An 18,203-nucleotide genomic window follows, 5' to 3' on the forward strand; every position below is an offset into this window, starting at 1 on the left:
CCCTTCTCACCAAGGGTATCTCAGGTTCGTGGTACAGAACTGTCACTATCAGTTCAGAAGCTGCCGTTTGGATTGTCCACGGCACCCCGGGTCTTTACCATGGTAATGGCCGAAATGATGATTCTTCCTAAAAGAAATATGGACGCTTTCCTGATAAGGGCAAGGTCCAGAGAACAGTTGGCGGTCGGAGTAGCACTATCTCAAGTAGTTCTACGACAGCACGAGTGGATTCTAAATATTCCAAAATCGCAGCTTTTTCCGACGACACGTCTAATGTTCCTAGGAATGATTCTGGACACAGTCCAGAAAAGGATGTTTTCTCCCGGAGAAGAAGGCCAGGGAGTTATCCGAGCTAGTCAGGAACCTCCTAAAACCAGGAAAAGTATCAGTGCATCATTGCACAAGGCTCCTGTGAAAAATGGTGGTTTCTTACAAAGCGATCCCATTCGGTAGATTTCACGCAAGAACCTTTCAGTGGAATCTGCTGGGAAAATGGTCCGGATCGCATCTTCAGATGCATCAGCGGATAACCCTGTCTCCAAGGACAAGGGTGTTTTTCTTCTGCGGTGGCTGCAGAGTGCTCATCTATGAAAGGGCCGCAGATTCGACATTCAGGACTGGGTCCTGGTGACCACGGATGCCAGCCTGAGTGGCTGGGGAGCAGTCACACAAGGAAAAAATTTCCAGGGAGTGTGATCAAGTCTGGAGACTTCTCTCCACATAAATATACTGGAGCTAAGGGCAATTTACAAGGCTCTAAGCTTAGCAAGACCTCTGCTTCAAGGTCAGCCGGTATTGATCCAGTGGGACAACATCACGGCAGTCGCCCACGTAAACAGACAGGGCGGCACATGAAGCAGGAGGGAAATGGCAGAAACTGCAAGGATTCTTCGCTGGGCGGAAAAATCATGTGATAACACTCTCAGCAGTGTTAATTCCGGGAGTGGAAAACTGGGAAGCAGACTTCCTCAGCAGGCATAACCTCCACCCGGGAGAGTGGGGACTTCAGCGGGAAGTCTTCCACATGATTGTAAACCGTTGGGAAAAACCAAAGGTGGACATGATGGCGTCCCGCCTGAACAAAAAAACTAGACAAATATTGCGCCAGGTCAAGGGACCCTCAGGCAATAGCGGTGGACGCTCTGGTAACACTGTGGGTGTACCAGTCAGGGTATGTTTTCCCTCCTATGCATCTCATACCAAAAGTACTGAGAATCATAAGAAGGAGATGAGTAAGAACGATACTCGTGGTTCCGGATGGGTCAAAAAGGACTTGGTACCCGGAACTTCAAGAGATGCTCACGGAAGAACCGTGGCCTCTACCTTTAAGAAAGGACCTGCTCCAGCAGGGGCCTTGTCTGTTCCAAGACTTACCGCGGCTGCGTTTGACGGCATGGCAGTTGAACGCCGGATCCTGAAAGGGCATTCCAGATGAAGTCATCCCTACCCTGGTCGAAGCCAGGAAGGATGTAACCGCAAAACATTTTCACCGCATTTGGCGAAAATATGTTGCGTGGTGTGAGGCCAAGAAGGTCCCTACAGAGGAATTCCAACTGGGTCGTTTCCTACATTTCCTGAAAACAGGACTGTCTATGGGCCTAAAATTAGGGTCCATTAAGGTTCAAATTTCGACCCTGTCGAATTTCTTCCAGAAAGAACTGGCTTCAGTGCCTGAAGTTCAGACGTTTGTAAAAGGGGTACTGCATATACAGCCTCCTTTTGTGCCCCCAGTGGCACCTTGGGATCTCAATGTTGTTTTGAGTTTTCCTAAAGTCACATTGGTTTGATCCACTCACCACTGTGGAATTAAAATATTTCACATGGAAGGTGAAGATTCTATTAGCCCTGGCTTCAGCCAGGCATGTGTCAGAATGGGCGGCTTTATCATATAAAAGCCCTTACTTAATTTTTCATTCTGACAGGGCAGAATTGAGGACTCGTCCTCAATTTCTCCTTAAGGTGTTTTCTGTTTTTCACATGAACCAACCTATTGTGGTACCTGCGGCTACTAGGGACTTGGAGGACTCCAAGTTACTTGACGTTGTCAGGGCCCTGAAAATATATGTTTCCAGGACGACTGGAGTCAGAAAATCTGACTCGCTGTTTAGCCTGTATGCACCCAACAAGATGGGTGTTCCTGCTTCTAAGCAGACGATTGCTCGCTGGATTTGTAAGTACAATTCAGCTTGCACATTCTGTGGCAGGCTTGCCACAGCCAAAATCAGTAAAAGCCCATTCCACAAGGAAGTGGGCTCATCTTGGGCGGCTGCCCGAGGGGTCTCGGCTTTACAACTTTGCCGAGCTGCTACTTGGTCAGGGGCACACCCTGACTGAGGAGGACCTGAAGTTCTCTCATTCGGTGCTGCAGAGTCATCCGCACTCTCCCGCCCGTTTGGGAGCTTTGGTATAATCCCCATGGTCCTGACGGAGTCCCCAGCATCCACTTAGGACGTTAGAGAAAATAAGAATTTACTTACCGATAATTCTATTTCTCGTAGTCCGTAGTGGATGCTGGGCGCCCATCCCAAGTGCGGATTGTCTGCAATACTTGTACATAGTTATTGTTACAAAAATCGGGTTATTCTTGTTGTGAGCCATCTTTTCAGAGGCTCTTTCGTTGTTATCATACTGTTAACTGGGTTCAGATCACAGGTTGTACGGTGTGATTGGTGTGGCTGGTATGAGTCTTACCCGGGATTCAATATCCTTCCTTATTATGCACGCTCGTCCGGGCACAGTATCCTAACTGAGGCTTGGAGGAGGGTCATAGGGGGAGGAGCCAGTGCACACCACCTGATCCTAAAGCTTTTATTATTGTGCCCTGTCTCCTGCGGAGCCGCTAAACCCCATGGTCCTGACGGAGTCCCCAGCATCCACTACGGACTACGAGAAATAGAATTATCGGTAAGTAAATTCTTATTTTTTTTCTTTAATCGTTAATATAATTCCAGCTGTGCGACTCCCAATTTATCATTGCTCCCTATATCCCTACAGTCTTTCTCCACCTATTCTAATAGGGTGAAAGGAAAGTACTGGTGTGTGTGTGTGTGTGTGTGTGTGTGTGTGTGTGTGTGTGTGTGTGTGTGTGTGTGTGTGTGTGTGTTTTAATGGTATCCGGTCTCTGGGTCAACCACACCTAGGTCGACCACTAGTGGTCGACAGTTACTAGGTCGACAGGGTTTTTAGGTCGACGGGGTCTCTAGGTCAAAAGGTCAACATGAGTTTTTCACAATATTTTTTTTTTTTTTAAACTTTTTCATACTTAACTATCCACGTGGACTACGAATGGGAATAGTAACCTGTGCCGAGCGAGGCACCTTCACCCGAAGCCATGCTAGGGGACACGGTACACTAATTGGGGTTCCCGGTCACTGTACGGAGAAAACGACACAAAAAAATAAATACAAATCCTCATGTCGACCTGTCGACCTAGAACATGTTGATCTAGAAACCCTGTCAACCTAGCATCCCTGTCGACGCTGTCGACCTAAGTGTGGTCAACCCTCCATACCACACCCGTTTTAACATGTCTAAAGCACCAACCAAGACCACAAAAACTTGCTATGTATGTTCAAAATGTGAAAAAAAGAGCACTAATGTTGGCAGCTACGGGGTGTTTGGGAATTGACGCTCAACCTGGGAGCAGTGGTCCGCCCGGGTCATAGGAACATGCCCTGGCAGATATTTCTTGGAAATGGCGGAATCCCACAAGCAACATTTAGAATGGGCTGCGGGTATTTCCAAGACTATGTAGGAATTCCTAATTAGAACTCCGCCCGCACAGGTAGAGAAAAATGTGTGTAAAGCGGTAAAGAGACCCCTCCCTCTCTTGCAAGAAGAGGCGGAAGAGGAGGAGGGTCTCATAGATGATGAGGAGGAGGGAGAGTCAGTAGAAGCAGTAATTGATGTCAGTCCTCAGGAGGAGGATGCTGAGGTCAAGGGGTTAGAATCCCTTCTTGAAGCGGTAAAACAGGGCCTTAACTTCAAAGAAGAGGAGGTTAAGGAACCCGAGGTCTTTGATCTATTTGAGTCTCAGAACCCACAGACAGCAGTTTTTAACGATTCCTCAGACTCTCCAGAATCAAATGGGAGAGGCATGGAAGCAGCCAGATAGACACTTCCAAATTCCCAAAAAGTTTACGTCTAATTACCCACTACCCAAGGGTGTCATGTCTAAGTGGGAGGTCCTACCGATTGTGGATGCCTCCCTTGCTAGACTGTCAAAGAAGACATCTTACCTATACCTAACGTGACTACACTAAAGGGTGTGTCAGATCGTAAGTTGGATACGGCACTAAAATCTATCTTTGTGGCTGCAACAGCATTACAAAGACCTACGATTATCAGTGCTTGGGTTAATAAAGCTATTGTAGCATGGGCTGGTCAAATTGTTCAGGCAGTCACGGAAGTTAACAGCCATGAAGAAATAGTTAGACTAGCGGAGCATATCCGGGAGTCGGACGCATACATTTGCCAAGCTACAAAGGATGCTAGTAGGATAGCGTCACGCATCTTGACTTCAACGATATCGGCCAGAAGGATTCTGTGGCTCAGAGAATGTCAAGTGGATTCTGATTCCAAGAAGGTAGTGGAGGCGATCCCTTTTGTAGGGAAGGCTTTATTTGGTCCAGAATTAGACAAGTGGATTTCTCAAGCAACAGCGCGAAAATCTACTTTTCCGCCTACCACATATCCTAGAACTACACCACCAGTCACACGAAATTACTCTGGGCTGGTGTTCAACTCTTTTAGGTCTCAGTCCTTTCGTGCTGAAGGAAGAGGTTTTGGCGGTCAAGCTTGTGGAGACAAAGGCAGAGGCCGCTCCCAGCCCACAGCCCGAAAACAGGACTCTAAACCAGCTGACAAGACCGTTGAATGATGGTCTCCCTGCTCACCTTGGGTTCTCCTATGTTGGCCGCATGGTTGGAAAGGTTTCGGGACACCTGGGCCGAAACCTCACAAGAAGTCTGGATCAACAATATTATTTCCCAGGGATACAAAATAGATTTTCTGAACTAACCTCACAGTCATTTCTTTACAACAGGCCTTCCTCGGTGCCCTCAAAGAGCGAGGGCATTAGATACTGCGATTCAAAAGTTACTTCAGACGGACTTCTCAAAGAGGAACGGGATTTTATTCAAATCTTTTTGTAGTGCCAAAACCGGACAGGTCCGCCAGACCAATCCTAAATTTAAAGGTGTTGAATCAGTTCTTGACGGTTTACAAAGTCAAAATGGAATCAATACAGTCGGTTATTGCGGGATTGGAGCAAAGGGAGTTCATGGTGTTGATGGACATAAAAGATGCTTACCTCCATGTCCCATTTTGTTCCCCACACCAAGCCTATTTACGGTTTGCAGTGGGCAAAACTCATTACCAATTCAGAGCCCTTCCGTTCGGTCTATCATCAGCCCTGAAGATCATGGCGGTCATGGTAGTGAAATTGAGATCGTTAGGGGTAACGATAATACCATATCTGGATGACCTTCTTATCAAGGCTCCCTCTCAGGACCAGTTGATCAGAGATGCTCAGATCACCCATCAGTTTCTGATTCGACACGGCTGGATCGTGAATTTAAAAAAATCCAATCTGCAACAAACGCAGAAGATTAAATTCCTGGGTCTCATTTTAGATATAATACATCTGAAAGTGTTTCTCCCAGAAGACAAGATTTGAGACATCAAGGAAATGGTACGTCAGGTTCTGCAAAACCAGACTGTCTCTCTGCATCTTTGTGTACGGCTTCTAGGAAAGATGGTAGCATCCTTCGTAGCGATCCAATAAGGCAGACTACATTCCAGACCCTTTCAGCTGAATCTGTTTGCTCAGGGGGTAGGCAAGCATTTACTTCTTCACCGAAGGATTCGCTTGTCGCCCCAGGCCAGGACCTCGTTAATTTGGTGGTCGGTCCACGGGAACCTAGCACCGGGAAAGAGGTTTTGAATCTGGGATTGGAAGATTTTGACAACAGATGCCAGTCTCAGAGGATGGGGAGCAGTACTGGACAGCCATCAGTTTCAGGTAAGATGGTCACCGCAGGAGAGCTGTCTCCCAATAAATGTAATGGAGCTAAAAGTAATTTACAATGCACTTCTTCTGGTGGAAGACTTAGTATGGGCTCAGCACGTAAGAGTGCAGTCAGACAACGTGACGGCGACAGCATACATAAACAGTCAGGGAGGAACAAGAAGCCGCATGGCTTTAAAAGAGGCCACAAAGATTCTGTCTTGGACAGAAAAGCGCAACATAATCCTGTCAGCAGTCTTCATTCCAGGAGTGGACAATTGGGAAGCATACTTCCTCAGTGGTCAAGATATGCATTCAGGAGAGTGGTGTCTACATCCACAGGTATTTGAGGCAGTGGTACAATTATGGGGTCTACTGCAGATAGACCTAATGGCCTCTCGGAACAACCATCAGCTGCCAAGATATATGGCCAGGACGAGGGATCCAGCAGCAGAGGCGGTGGACACGCTGGCGATTCCCTGGACATGTGAACTGGTGTACATCTTCCCGCCGTTTCCCCTTTTACCAAGAGTGTTGAAAAATGTGAAACGGGAAAGAGCATGGGTGATTTAAAATTTTTTAATAGCACCAGACTGGCCTTGTAGAAGTTGGTACTCGGACCTGCGGAAGATCCTAAGGAACTGCCGCAGATGGAGGACCTGTTGTCACAAGGCCCATTCCTTCACCCAGATCCGAACCGTCTACGTTTGATGGCGTGGTTCTTGAGACCAGGATACTAAGAGACAGGGGTATCCCGAAATCGGCTATTCCTACCATGTTAGTGGCAAGGAAGCCAGTCACTGCAGCACACTACTACAGAATCTGGAAGAAGTACATAGACTGCTGCCAGCTCAAGGGTTGGAATCCTAGAGAGTTCCGGCCATACTAGACTGTTGAGGTTTCTCCAAAGGGGTTTGGATGTAGGTTTGAGATTGGGATCCTTGAAGGTACAGGTCTTGGCTTCACAATCTTTTTCCAGCAACATCTGGCGTCCTTGCAGGAGGTCCAGACATTTTTACAAGGTGTGTTGAGAACACAACCACCTTTTCTCATACATCCTAGAGCAGAGGTTCTCAAACTCGGTCCTCGGGAGCCCACACAGTGCATGTTTTGCAGGTAACCCAGCAGGTGCACAGGTGTATTAATTACTCACTGACACATTTTAAAGGTCCACAGGTGGAGCTAATTATTTCACTTGCGATTCTGTGAGGAGACCTGCAAAACATGCACTGTGTGGGCCCCAGAGGACCGAGTTTGAGAACCTCTGTCCTAGAGGATGCTGGGGTCCACTTCAGTACCATGGGGTATAGACGGTTCCGCGGGAGCCATGGGCACTTTAAGACTTTTTCAGAGAGTGAACTGGCTCCTCCCTCTATGCCCCTCCTCCAGACCTCAGTTTAGAAAATGTGCCCAGGCAGACTGGTCGCACTCTAGTGGCGCTCTACTGAGTTCTACTAAAAGACTTTATGTTAGGTTTTTTATTTTACAGGGAGACTGCTGGCAACAGTCTCCCTGCTTCGTGGGACTTAGGGGGAAGAAGTAGGAACCAACTTCCTAAATAGTTTCATGGCTCTGCTTCTGCTGACAGGACACCATTAGCTCCTGAAGCGTACTGAACACTAGCTGCGGCTATGCGCTCACTCCCACAGCACGCTGTCACCCCCCTAACAGAGCCAGAAGTCAGAAGACTGGTGAGTAGTGTTACCGGAGATCTGCAAGAGGGACCTCCGGTCATCGTGATGGCTTAAGGTACCGCGCAGCGGGCGGGACACTGCGCGAACATGCTTTCCATAACACAGTGCACAGCAGGGTGCAGGGCGGGGGGGGGGGCGCCCTGGGCAGCATGAAAACTACTCTTACTGGCAAAAGGTAGCATATGATGCTGTGGCACAGTCCTACACCCCCACACCCCCGGCAGTATAAATAATTTGTGATGATTTCTGAGGGGAAGCGCGCCATTACAGGGGGCGGGGTTTCTTCCTCAGGCAGCCAGCACACTGCTCAGCGCCATTTTCTCCAAGCTGCTGCAGGGGAAGAAACGCTGGTCCTCCTCTCCACTTCTGAATCAAGTATCAGGGTGCAAAAAGGGGGGGGGGGGGGGGATTTGGTGCTCAATCATATTATTTGGCATTATAAAGCGCAAAAGGTCTCTGTGTACGAATTACATGACACAGGGATTTTTTCATTGGCGCTGAGTTGTGAGCTGGCAATTCCATTTCTGTGTCCTGACAGATTTTACTGTGGGTCTGTCCCCTATAAGCCCCGGAGTGTCTGTGGTGTGATTGTGCACGTGTGTGGCATGTCTGAGGCAGGGAGTCTTCCCCTGACGGAGCCATTTTAGGGACACAGAGTTGTAATGTGGTGGTGCTGCCAGCACACCATGAGCCTGAATGGGTGAAAGAATTAAGTGATGGTGTGAATCATATCAGTAAGAGATTGGATAAGTCTGAGTCTCATGCAGAAAACTGGAGGAAATCCGTGGAAGATGTGATTTTTAATAGTTCTGCTTCTTCATCCACAGGGGACACCTCTGGTTCACAAAAAAGGTCATTTGCACAAGTAGTACAAACTGATACCGACACGGACCCTGATTCCTGTGTCGACACTAGTGATTCCAGGGGAATAGATCCAAAATTATCAAACAAAATTCAATACATGATTATTGCTATAAAGGAGGTGTTAGAAGTTACAGAGCCCCCTCCTTTACCACAGGAGAAGGCTTACTTTAATAAGGTAAGAAAATTAGTGTAACTTTCCCTCCATCTCATGAGCTGAACAGTCTCTTTGAGGGAGTCTGAACTAACCCTGAAAAGAAATGTCAGATTCCAAAACGAATTCAGGCAGCTTACCCTTTCCCTGCAGAGGACAGGAAAAGGTGGGAGTCACCCCCCATTCTAGACAGTGCCCTGTCACGGTTAACAAAAAAGGTGATTCTCCCTGCGCCTGGAACGGCCTCACTAAAGGAGCCGGCAGACCGCAAGTTAGAAGCTACGTTGAAATCTATCTATGTGGCCAATGGGACACTACTCAGGCCTACCATTACCAGTGCGTGGGTGAGTAGTGCTATTGAAAAGTGGTCAGAAAACTTGTCATCAGGCAATGACACGATAGATAAAGACGAGATACTCCTAATGCTAGGTCATATCAAAGACGCTGCTGCGTACATGCTTGAAGCCATGAAAGATATTGGTTTCTTGGGATCAAGGGCCGCTACCATGGCGATCTCAGCACGTAGGGCATTGTGGATTCGCCAATGGAATGCTGACGCGGATTCCAAAAGGAATATGGAGGCTCTCCTGTATAAAGGAGAGGCCTTGTTTGGAGATGGGCTGGATGCCTTAGTTTCTGCGGCTTCCGCAGGTAAATTGACACTTTTGCCTAATGCTCCTGCGCCGGCAAAAAAGTCACATCACTCTCAGATGCAGTCCTTTCTGCCCAATAAGTACAAAAAGGGCAAAGGTTCCCCTTTCTTTGCAGGTAAAGGAAGGAGAAAGGGAAAAAAAGTCCACAGCGTCTACAGGATCACAGGAGCAGAAATCAACCTCTGCTTCTGCCAAATCTTCAGCATGACGCTGGGGCTCCCTTGCGGGAGTCCGCTCAGGTGGGGGCACGTCTGAAGCTCTTCAGTCAGATTTGGGTTCAATCTGGACTGGATCCGTGGGTTTTACAAATTGTGTCCCACGGTTACAAGCTGGAGTTTCAAGACATTCCCGATGCCGATTTTTCAAATCGGCCTTGCCAGCTTATATCCCAGACAGGGAAGTGGTATCAGCAGCAATACAACAATTGTGTCAGGATCAAGTGATTGTCCTGGTTCCCTTGTCACAACAAGGAGAAGGGTTTTATTCAAGCCTTTTCGTGGTTCCGAAGCCGGACGGCTCGGTCAGACCAATTCTAAATCTGAAAACACTGAATCTCTACCTGTAAAGGTTCAAGTTCAAGATGGAATCTCTGAGGGCAGTGATTTCCAGTCTGGAGGAAAGGGACTTCATGGTCTTAGTAGACATAAAGGATGCCTACTTACATGTCCCTATCTATCCTCCACATCAAGCTTATTTGAGATTTGCAGTGCAGGATTGTCATTACCAATTTCAGACGTTGCCGTTTGGACTCTCCGCGGAACTGAGGGTGTTCACTAAGGTGATGGCGGAGATGATGGTCCTCCTTCGACAGCAAGGAGTCAATATAATTCCTTACCTGGACGATCTCCTGATAAAAGCGAGGTCCAGGGAAAGGTTGGTGCAGAACTTTGCACTCTCCCTGACAGTACTTCAACAACACGGTTGGATCATAAATTTTCCAAAGTCACAGTTGGAACCGACGACAAGATTGTCCATTCTGGGGATGATACTGGACACAGAAGTACAGAGGGTATTTCTTCCAGTGGAAAAGGCTCTGGAAATCCAGAGAATGGTCAAACAAATTCCGAAACCAACAAGGGAGTCGATTCATCAATGCATTCGGTGTTGGGGAAGATGGTAGCGGCCTACGAAGCCATACAGTTTGGCCGATTCCATGCCAGAGTATTCCAGTGGGACCTATTGGACAAGTGGTCCGGATCCCATCTACAAATGCATCAGAGGATAATCCTGTCAACCAAAGCCAGGATTTCGCTCCTGTGGTGGCTACACAGTTCTCACCTCCTAGAGGGACGCAGGTTCGGGATTCAGGACTGGGTCTTAGTAACCATGGATGCAAGTCTCCAAGGCTGGGGAGCAGTCACACAGGGGGAAAGCTTGCAAGGAAGATGGTCAAGTCTAGAGACATGTCTTCACATAAACGTTCTGGAGTTGAGAGCCGGTTACAACGGCCTTCTACAAGCGGTGCATCTTCTTCAATATCAACCCATACCTATCCAGTCAGACAATGTAACAGCAGTTGCGTACATAAACCGTCAGGGCGGAACGAAAAGCAGAGCGGCTATGGCAGAGGTGTCAAAGATCCTCCTCTGGGCAGAAAGACATGCAAGAGCTCTGTCTGCAATTTTCATTCCGGGAGTAGACAACTGGGAAGCAGACTTCCTCAGCAGACATGAGCTCCATCCAAGAGAGTGGGGCCTCCACCAAGAAGTCTTCGCAGAGGTGACAGGTCTTTGGGGAGTTCCTCAAGTCGACATGCTGGCATCTCGTCTCAACAAGAAGCTTCATAGATATTGTTCCAGGTCGAGAGACCCTCAAGCAATAGCAGTGGATGCACTAGTGACCCAGTGAATATTTTGGTCGGTGTATGTTTTCCCTCCACTACCTCTGATACCAAAAGTTCTCAAAATCATAAGAATAACAGGGGTTCGAGCGATCTTCATTGTCCCAGACTGGCCAAGGAGAGCTTGTTATCCAGATCTTCAGGAGTTGCCCATAGAAAATCCTCAGCCTCTTCCTCTTCGCTAGGACCTGCTGCAGCAGGGGCCATGCGTTTATCAAGACTTACCGCGGCTACGTTTGACGGCATGGCTGTTGAGCGCCGGATCCTAGCCCGAAAGGGTATTCCCAAAGAAGTCATTCCCACTCTTATTCAGGCCAGGAAGGGAGTAACGTCTAAACATTACCACTGTATTTGGAGAAAATATATGTCTTGGTGTGAAACCAAGAAGGCTCCAATGGAAGAGTTTCAGTTAGGACGTTTTCTCCATTTTCTTCAGGCAGGTGTGGATGCTGGCCTACGATTGGGTTCAATCAAGGTTCAGGTTTCGTCTTTGTCCGTTTTTTTTCAGAAACTATTGGCCTCCCTTCCAGAAGTTCAGATGTTCGTGAAAGGGGTTCTGCACATCTAACCTCCTTTTGTGCCTCCAGCGGCACCATGGGATCTTAACGTGGTGTTGCAGTTCCTTCAATCAGATTGGTGTGAACCTCTCCAGGAGGTGGAATTGAAGTTTCTCACTTGGAAAGTGGTCATGCTGTTGGCCTTGGCATCCGCAAGGAGGGTATCTGAGTTAGGGGCCTTGTCTCACAAGAGCCCTTACTTGATCTTCCATGAAGATAGGGCTTAGCTAAGGACCCGTCAGCAATTTCTTTCAAAGGTGGTTTCTTCCTTCCATATAAACCAACCTATTGTGGTGCCAGTGGCTACTGACACCTTCACTGGTTCGAAGTCTCTGGATGTGGTCAGAGCTTTGAGAATTTATGTCACAAGAACAGCTAGGATACGGAAAACGGAGGCACTGTTTGTCCTGTATGCTCCCAACAAGATTGGGTGTCCTGCTTCTAAGCAGACGATTGCGCGTTGAATCAGAGGTACGATTCAGCACGCTCATTCCACGGCAGGATTGCCGATGCCGGATTCGGTGAATGCCCATTCAACAAGAAAGGTGGGCTCATCCTGGGTGGCTGCCTGGGGGGGTCTCAGCATTACAGCTTTGTCGAGCAGCTACTTGGTCAGGGACAAACACATTTGCTAAGTTTTACAAGTTTGACACCTTGGCCGCTGATGACCTATAGTTTGGTTAATCGGTGCTGCAGGGACATCCGCACTCTCCCGCCCGTACTGGAGCTTTGGTATAACCCCATGGTACTGAAGTGGACCCCAGCATCCTCTAGGATGTATGAGAAAATAGGATTTTAATACCTACCAGTAAATCCTTTTCTCCTAGTCCGTAGGGGATGCTGGGCACCCAGCTGAGTGCGTACTTTACCTGCAGTTGTTAATTTGTTAAAATTGTTTCAGCACGTTTGCTGTAATGTTCATGCTCGGTGGCATGTGTTTTGTTGAATGCCATGTTGTGCGGCATGGTTGAAGAGTGAGCTGGTATGAATCTCACCATTAACTTAAAAGTAAATCCTTTTCTCGAATTGTCCGTCTCCCTGGGCACAGTTCCTATACTGAGGTCTGGAGGAGGGGCATAGAGGGAGGAGCCAGTTCACACTCTGAAAAAGTCTTAAAGTGCCCATGGCTCCTGCGGAACCATCTATACCCCATGGTACTGATGTGGACCCCAGCATCCTCTACGGACTAGGAGAAAAGGATTTACCGGTAGGTATTAAAATCCTGTTTTCGCCCTCCCATGGCCCTGTGGGATCTAAATTTAGTGCTAGAATTTTTTAAATCGGCAGTTTTCGAGCCTTTGGAAAAGGCAGATCTGAAACACATGAGCTGGAAAACAGCCCTGCTCCTAGCTTTAGCATCGGCGAGGATGGTCTCAGAGTTAGGTGGCCTGTCATGTAAAAGTCCTTTCCTAGTTTTTCATGAAGACAGAGCGGAGCTCCGTACAAAAGCGGAGTTTTTACCTAAGGTGGTTTCCGGGTTCCATATAAACCAACTGATTGTGGTCCCCTCCTTCCAAGGATTGGAAGAGGGGGATTTGTCCTTGGATGTGGTCAGAGCCTTACAGGTCTACGTACAGACTACGGCTTCTATTAGGAGTCTGATGCTTTGTTTGTACTGTATGATGGACCCAGGAGGGGTTGGCTGGCTTCAAACAAACCTTGGCCAGATGGATACGACTAACCATAAAACATCTCTAGTGGTAAGAGTTCCTTTTCGGGTAGGTGCTCATACCACCAGATCAGTGGGAGCGTCATGGGCTGCGGCTAGAGGAGCCTCCACTACCCAACTTTGCAGAGCTGCAACGTGGTCATCAGCTCACACGTTCACTCGGTTCTACAAATTTGATACATTTGCATCTAGAGATGCCAGTTTTGGACGTTTGGTTCTGCAGGCTTCGGACAGCACTCCCGCCCATGGGAGTATCTTTGGGATGTCCCCAGATGTCTAAGATCTCCAGTGTCCCCTAGTGGATGAAAGAGAAAAGAGGATTTTGGTACTTACCGATAAATCCATTTCTATGAATCCACTCGGGGACACTGGACGCCCGCCTCGGTGCTGTCAGCCTGCGTGTTCTTGTAAACTTTAGTTCAAACAGTTTGATTATTATGTTCATAGTTCTTGGTTGCTATTTGACATGTTGGTACAGTTGGTTCCTCCCCGTATGGCCTTGATTTTTCATGTTCCCTCTTCTCTCCGTAAATTTTTCAAACTGGAGGGATTGGGGGGCGTGAAGGGGGAGGAGTCAGCTGTGCATATATTATTTTTTATATTACATTGTGCTACCTCCGGTCTGCATCCTTCACACCCCAGCTGTCTAAGATCTCCAGTGTCCCCGAGTGGATTCAGAGAAATGGCTTTATCAATCAACATTGAAGTAACATGTATAATTTGCAGACTATACAATTGTATGGAGGAGCTGATTGATTGCCATGGGCATCTTCTCCACAGGCTCACTTCTCCACTCTTTTCACTGCTTCATGAATAGACCCGATAGACCCCTCATCAATGCAGTGATGCAGAGTAGCTGGCACGAATTCCACCTGATATGTGCTGTTGGGCGCAGTTCTTCTCTAGACCTCCTGGAAAGATTAGAACAGGAAAGGAACATATAATTACTAAAAAATAGAGGTAATTTGCGCTTAACGCCTGGCTGAGGATTAGAGAACCACCACCAGAGCTACTTAGATCAAGAAGTATCTAGAGCCACAATCGCTCTAAATCAAGCAATTGGAACCCCTCCTCAAAAAATCCTGCCTTTTCCCGGCTTCGGAGTACATGGTGTCTGCAATCTGAAAACCAGAAACAACTCCATTATACTTGTTATTTATAGAACCAGGTGAAACGGTAACAATAAATAGCACATCATTTGTTGGTGCCTATGTAATGTATAGTGTGTCTCATCATCTTTTCACTTTGCTTATAGCTCCCCCTTGTGGTCACAACTGGACAATACTCTTTGGGAGAAACTTCATGTAAAAGGTGAAGATGGGGAATTCTGGTGAGATATTACCATACATTGTGACAGCTAGAATAGGCCAGCTGGATAACACAGTATGTATGACGAAGACAAACTCTCATTTAGGATGCAGATGGATGATTTTTTGCGCTACTTTGACACCCTGGAAATCTGCAATTTGTCCCCGGACTCAGCTGGTACTGATGCTCCCCAGCCATGGAATGCCAGCTCTTTCCATGGGAAATGGGTGAGAGGGCACAACGCCGGAGGCTGCCGAAATTACAGAGGTGAGAAACTGTTTATAATGCATGCTGTATGATATTTACACGTCTTTTATATAGTGCGTAATATATCAATGACCACAGCGAGAAACGGGATCCGGTCAGGATCCTGACGGTTGGGATACCAGCACTCTAAATAGCAACGTCAAATCCTGACACTTATAGGAATGCCTACATCCTGACAGGGATCACACTCCAGGTGCTGGCATACCGACACCCGGGATCCCGAACGAGACACTGAAGGGCCGCTGTGGAGGTAAGCTGCGGGGGTGGGGAGGTTAGGTTTAGGCTGCAGGGGGAGGGATAGGCTGCAGGGAGGGGGGGTAGGATTAGGCTGTGGGGAGAGGGGGGGGCGGTTGGGTAAGGCACCCCCAGGGAGGGTTACACTGCGGAGGAAGGGTTAGGGCTAGGCTGCGGGGGAAGGGAGAGGCTTAGATTTAGGCTGTGGGAAGGGGGGGGGGGGGAGTTAGGTTTAGGCACCACCAGGTAGGGTTAGATCGGGTAAGGCTGCGGGGGAATTGTAGGTTTAGGGATATGGGGAAGGTAAGTATACATACCTTTCCCCTGTTGGGATTCTCACACTTGGGATGCTGCCGCATTCCGAACCCAACCTGTGAGGAACACACTTACTCAGACACATGCACATTCCTCCAAACAGAAGTAGACCTAGGTGTTATGTTTTGATGTTGGCTTTTCTTATAGCAATGTGATGTCTGAGTAATGTTGATTATACACTTTGGCCCTCATTCCGAGTTGTTCGCTCGTTCTTTTTCATCGCATCGCAGTGAAAATCCGCTTAGTACGCATGCGCAAAGTTCGCACTGCGACTGCGCCAAGTAACTTTACTATGAAGAAAGTATTTTTACTCACGGCTTTTTCTTTGCTCCGGCGATCGTAATGTGATTGACAGGAAATGGGTGTTACTGGGCGGAAACACGGCGTTTCAGGGGCGTGTGGCTGAAAACGCTACCGTTTCCGAAAAAAACGCAGGAGTGGCCGGGGAAACGGTGGGAGTGCCTGGGCGAACGCTGGGTGTGTTTGTGACGTCAACCAGGAACGACAAGCACTGAACTGATCGCACAGGCAGAGTAAGTCTGGAGCTACTCTGAAACTGCTAAATAGTTAGTAATCGCAATATTGCGAATACATCGATCGCAATTTTAAGAAGCTAAGATTCACTCCCAGTAGGCGGCGGCTTAGCGTGAGCAACTCTGCTAAATTCGCCTTGCGACCGACCAACTCGGAATGAGGGTCTTTATTTGTTGTTGGTAATACTTGCATTGTTACAGGCAGACAAACGCCGTGGGCAGAATGTAATGAAGTATAAGTTCAGCGGCTGTGCGGGATGTCGACCGAACTCGGATGTTTTTTTAAAGGGGCAATCATTTACAAGCCTAAACCAGGCCTTGTAAATGATTGCCCCTTTAAAAAAAAATGTCCGGGTTCATCTGGCATCCCACATGGTCGCTGAACTTGGACTTCTTTACATCCCGCCCCAACATCTCCTTATTCCTGGTCTGCTTCTCACCTTGCTTCCTCCTCACATGTCCTGCAGTGCTGAGGGATTCTTACACTACATCATGTTACTGCTACTTGATTATGCACATGAACTGTATACACGTGATGCAGTCACAATGACGGAATCCATGCGGTCAGGATACCGACGCTGGAATCCCGACAGCGGACATTTTACTGGTGGTCAGAATACAGACTCCCACCCGCAATTCCTACTCAGTTGGTGGGTCCATGCCACCAAACGAGCGGGCCCGATGCGCGGCGAGGGGACTCGCTGACGGTATTCCGGCAGACGGAATGCGCAGCCGGCATCCTGTCAGCCGGTATTACATCCCAAATCCGTATACACTGTATAAGACACTACTAAACTAGGAAATGTGGGTTACAGAAACAATCAGGTAATAGATAATAAATGTTCCCTATTTATTCTGTCCTCCTAGATCATATGGCAGACAGGTTAGTTCCACATATTATAAACTAATATAACCAGCAATAATTCCACGGATATAGGCCCTCATTCAGAGTTGATCGCTAGCTAGCTACTTTTAGCAGCCGTGCAAACGCATAGTCGCCGCCCACGGGGGAGTGTATTTTTGCTTTGCAGGAGTGCGAATGCCTGTGCAGCGGAGCGGTACAAAAACATTTTGTGCAAAACAAGACCAGCCCTGTAGTTACTTATTCTGTGCGATGATTGCAGCGACGAAGGTCCCGGAATTGACATCAGATACCCGCCCTGCAAACGCCTGGACATGCCTGCGTTTTCCCAAACACTCCCAGAAAACGGTCAGTTGACACCCATAAATGCCCTCTTCCTGTCAATCTCCTTGCGATCGGCTGTGCGAATGGAATCTTTGCTAGAACCAGTGACAGCAGCAATGCTCTTTGTGCCCGTACAAAGCGTGTGTGCATTGCGGTGCTTATGCATGCGCAGTTTAGCCATTTTTTTACCTGATTGCTGCGTACTAATACAAGACTTTTGGACTTTACATACTAGCAGTGTTCCAGCATTTCAGATTACCACTTAATCCCTCCCTCCCACATAACCTCACCTACAATCTCATTATCTATTGATGGCACTACTATCTCCTCTACCCCCCAAGTGCGCTGTCTTGGAGTAATCCTCGACTCCTCCCTCTCCTTCAAACCACACATTCAGCACCTCTCACAAACCTGCCGTTTTCATCTAAAAATTATTTCCAGGATCAGACCCTTTCTGACCCAGGATGCTACTAAGACTCTTATCCACTCACTGGTCATCTCCAGACTGGACTACTGTAATCTCCTCCTGACTGGCATTCCTGACAAATACCTCTCTCCACTCCAATCTATCCTCAATGCTGCTGTCCAGCTCATCTTCCTCACCAAACGCACTACGTCCACCTCTCCTCTCTTACTAGACCTTCACTGGCTCCCCTTCCCTTTCAGAATCCATTTCAAGTTTCTCACACTCGCTAACAAAGCCCTCACCCACTCCTCTCCCATCTACATCTCTGACCTTATCTCCCTTTAAACTCCCACCCATCCTCTTCGCTCTGCTAATGCACGCCGACTCTCCTACCTCCAAGATTTTTCACGTGCTGTACCACTTCTCTGGAATTCCCTACCTCTCCCTCTCAGACTCTCCACCTCTCTACAAAACTTCATACGGGCTCTCAAGACCCACTTCTTCACCAAACCCAGCCAA

General features: G+C 47.9%; 1 protein-coding gene across 1 annotated transcript in view; it reads left to right on the plus strand.

The window, feature by feature from the left end:
• LOC134949352 (calpain-2 catalytic subunit-like) overlaps positions 1-18,203 on the plus strand; it is a 266,498-nt gene that overhangs the window by 245,494 nt on the left and 2,801 nt on the right. The window contains exons 27-28 of the mRNA XM_063937866.1: positions 14,691-14,765; positions 14,850-15,010. Coding sequence (XP_063793936.1) covers positions 14,691-14,765; positions 14,850-15,010 — 236 coding nt within the window. The remainder of the gene's footprint in view (positions 1-14,690; positions 14,766-14,849; positions 15,011-18,203) is intronic.

This window comes from Pseudophryne corroboree, chromosome 8, assembly GCF_028390025.1.
Source record: "Pseudophryne corroboree isolate aPseCor3 chromosome 8, aPseCor3.hap2, whole genome shotgun sequence".
In the NCBI taxonomy this organism is placed as follows: domain Eukaryota; kingdom Metazoa; phylum Chordata; class Amphibia; order Anura; family Myobatrachidae; genus Pseudophryne; species Pseudophryne corroboree.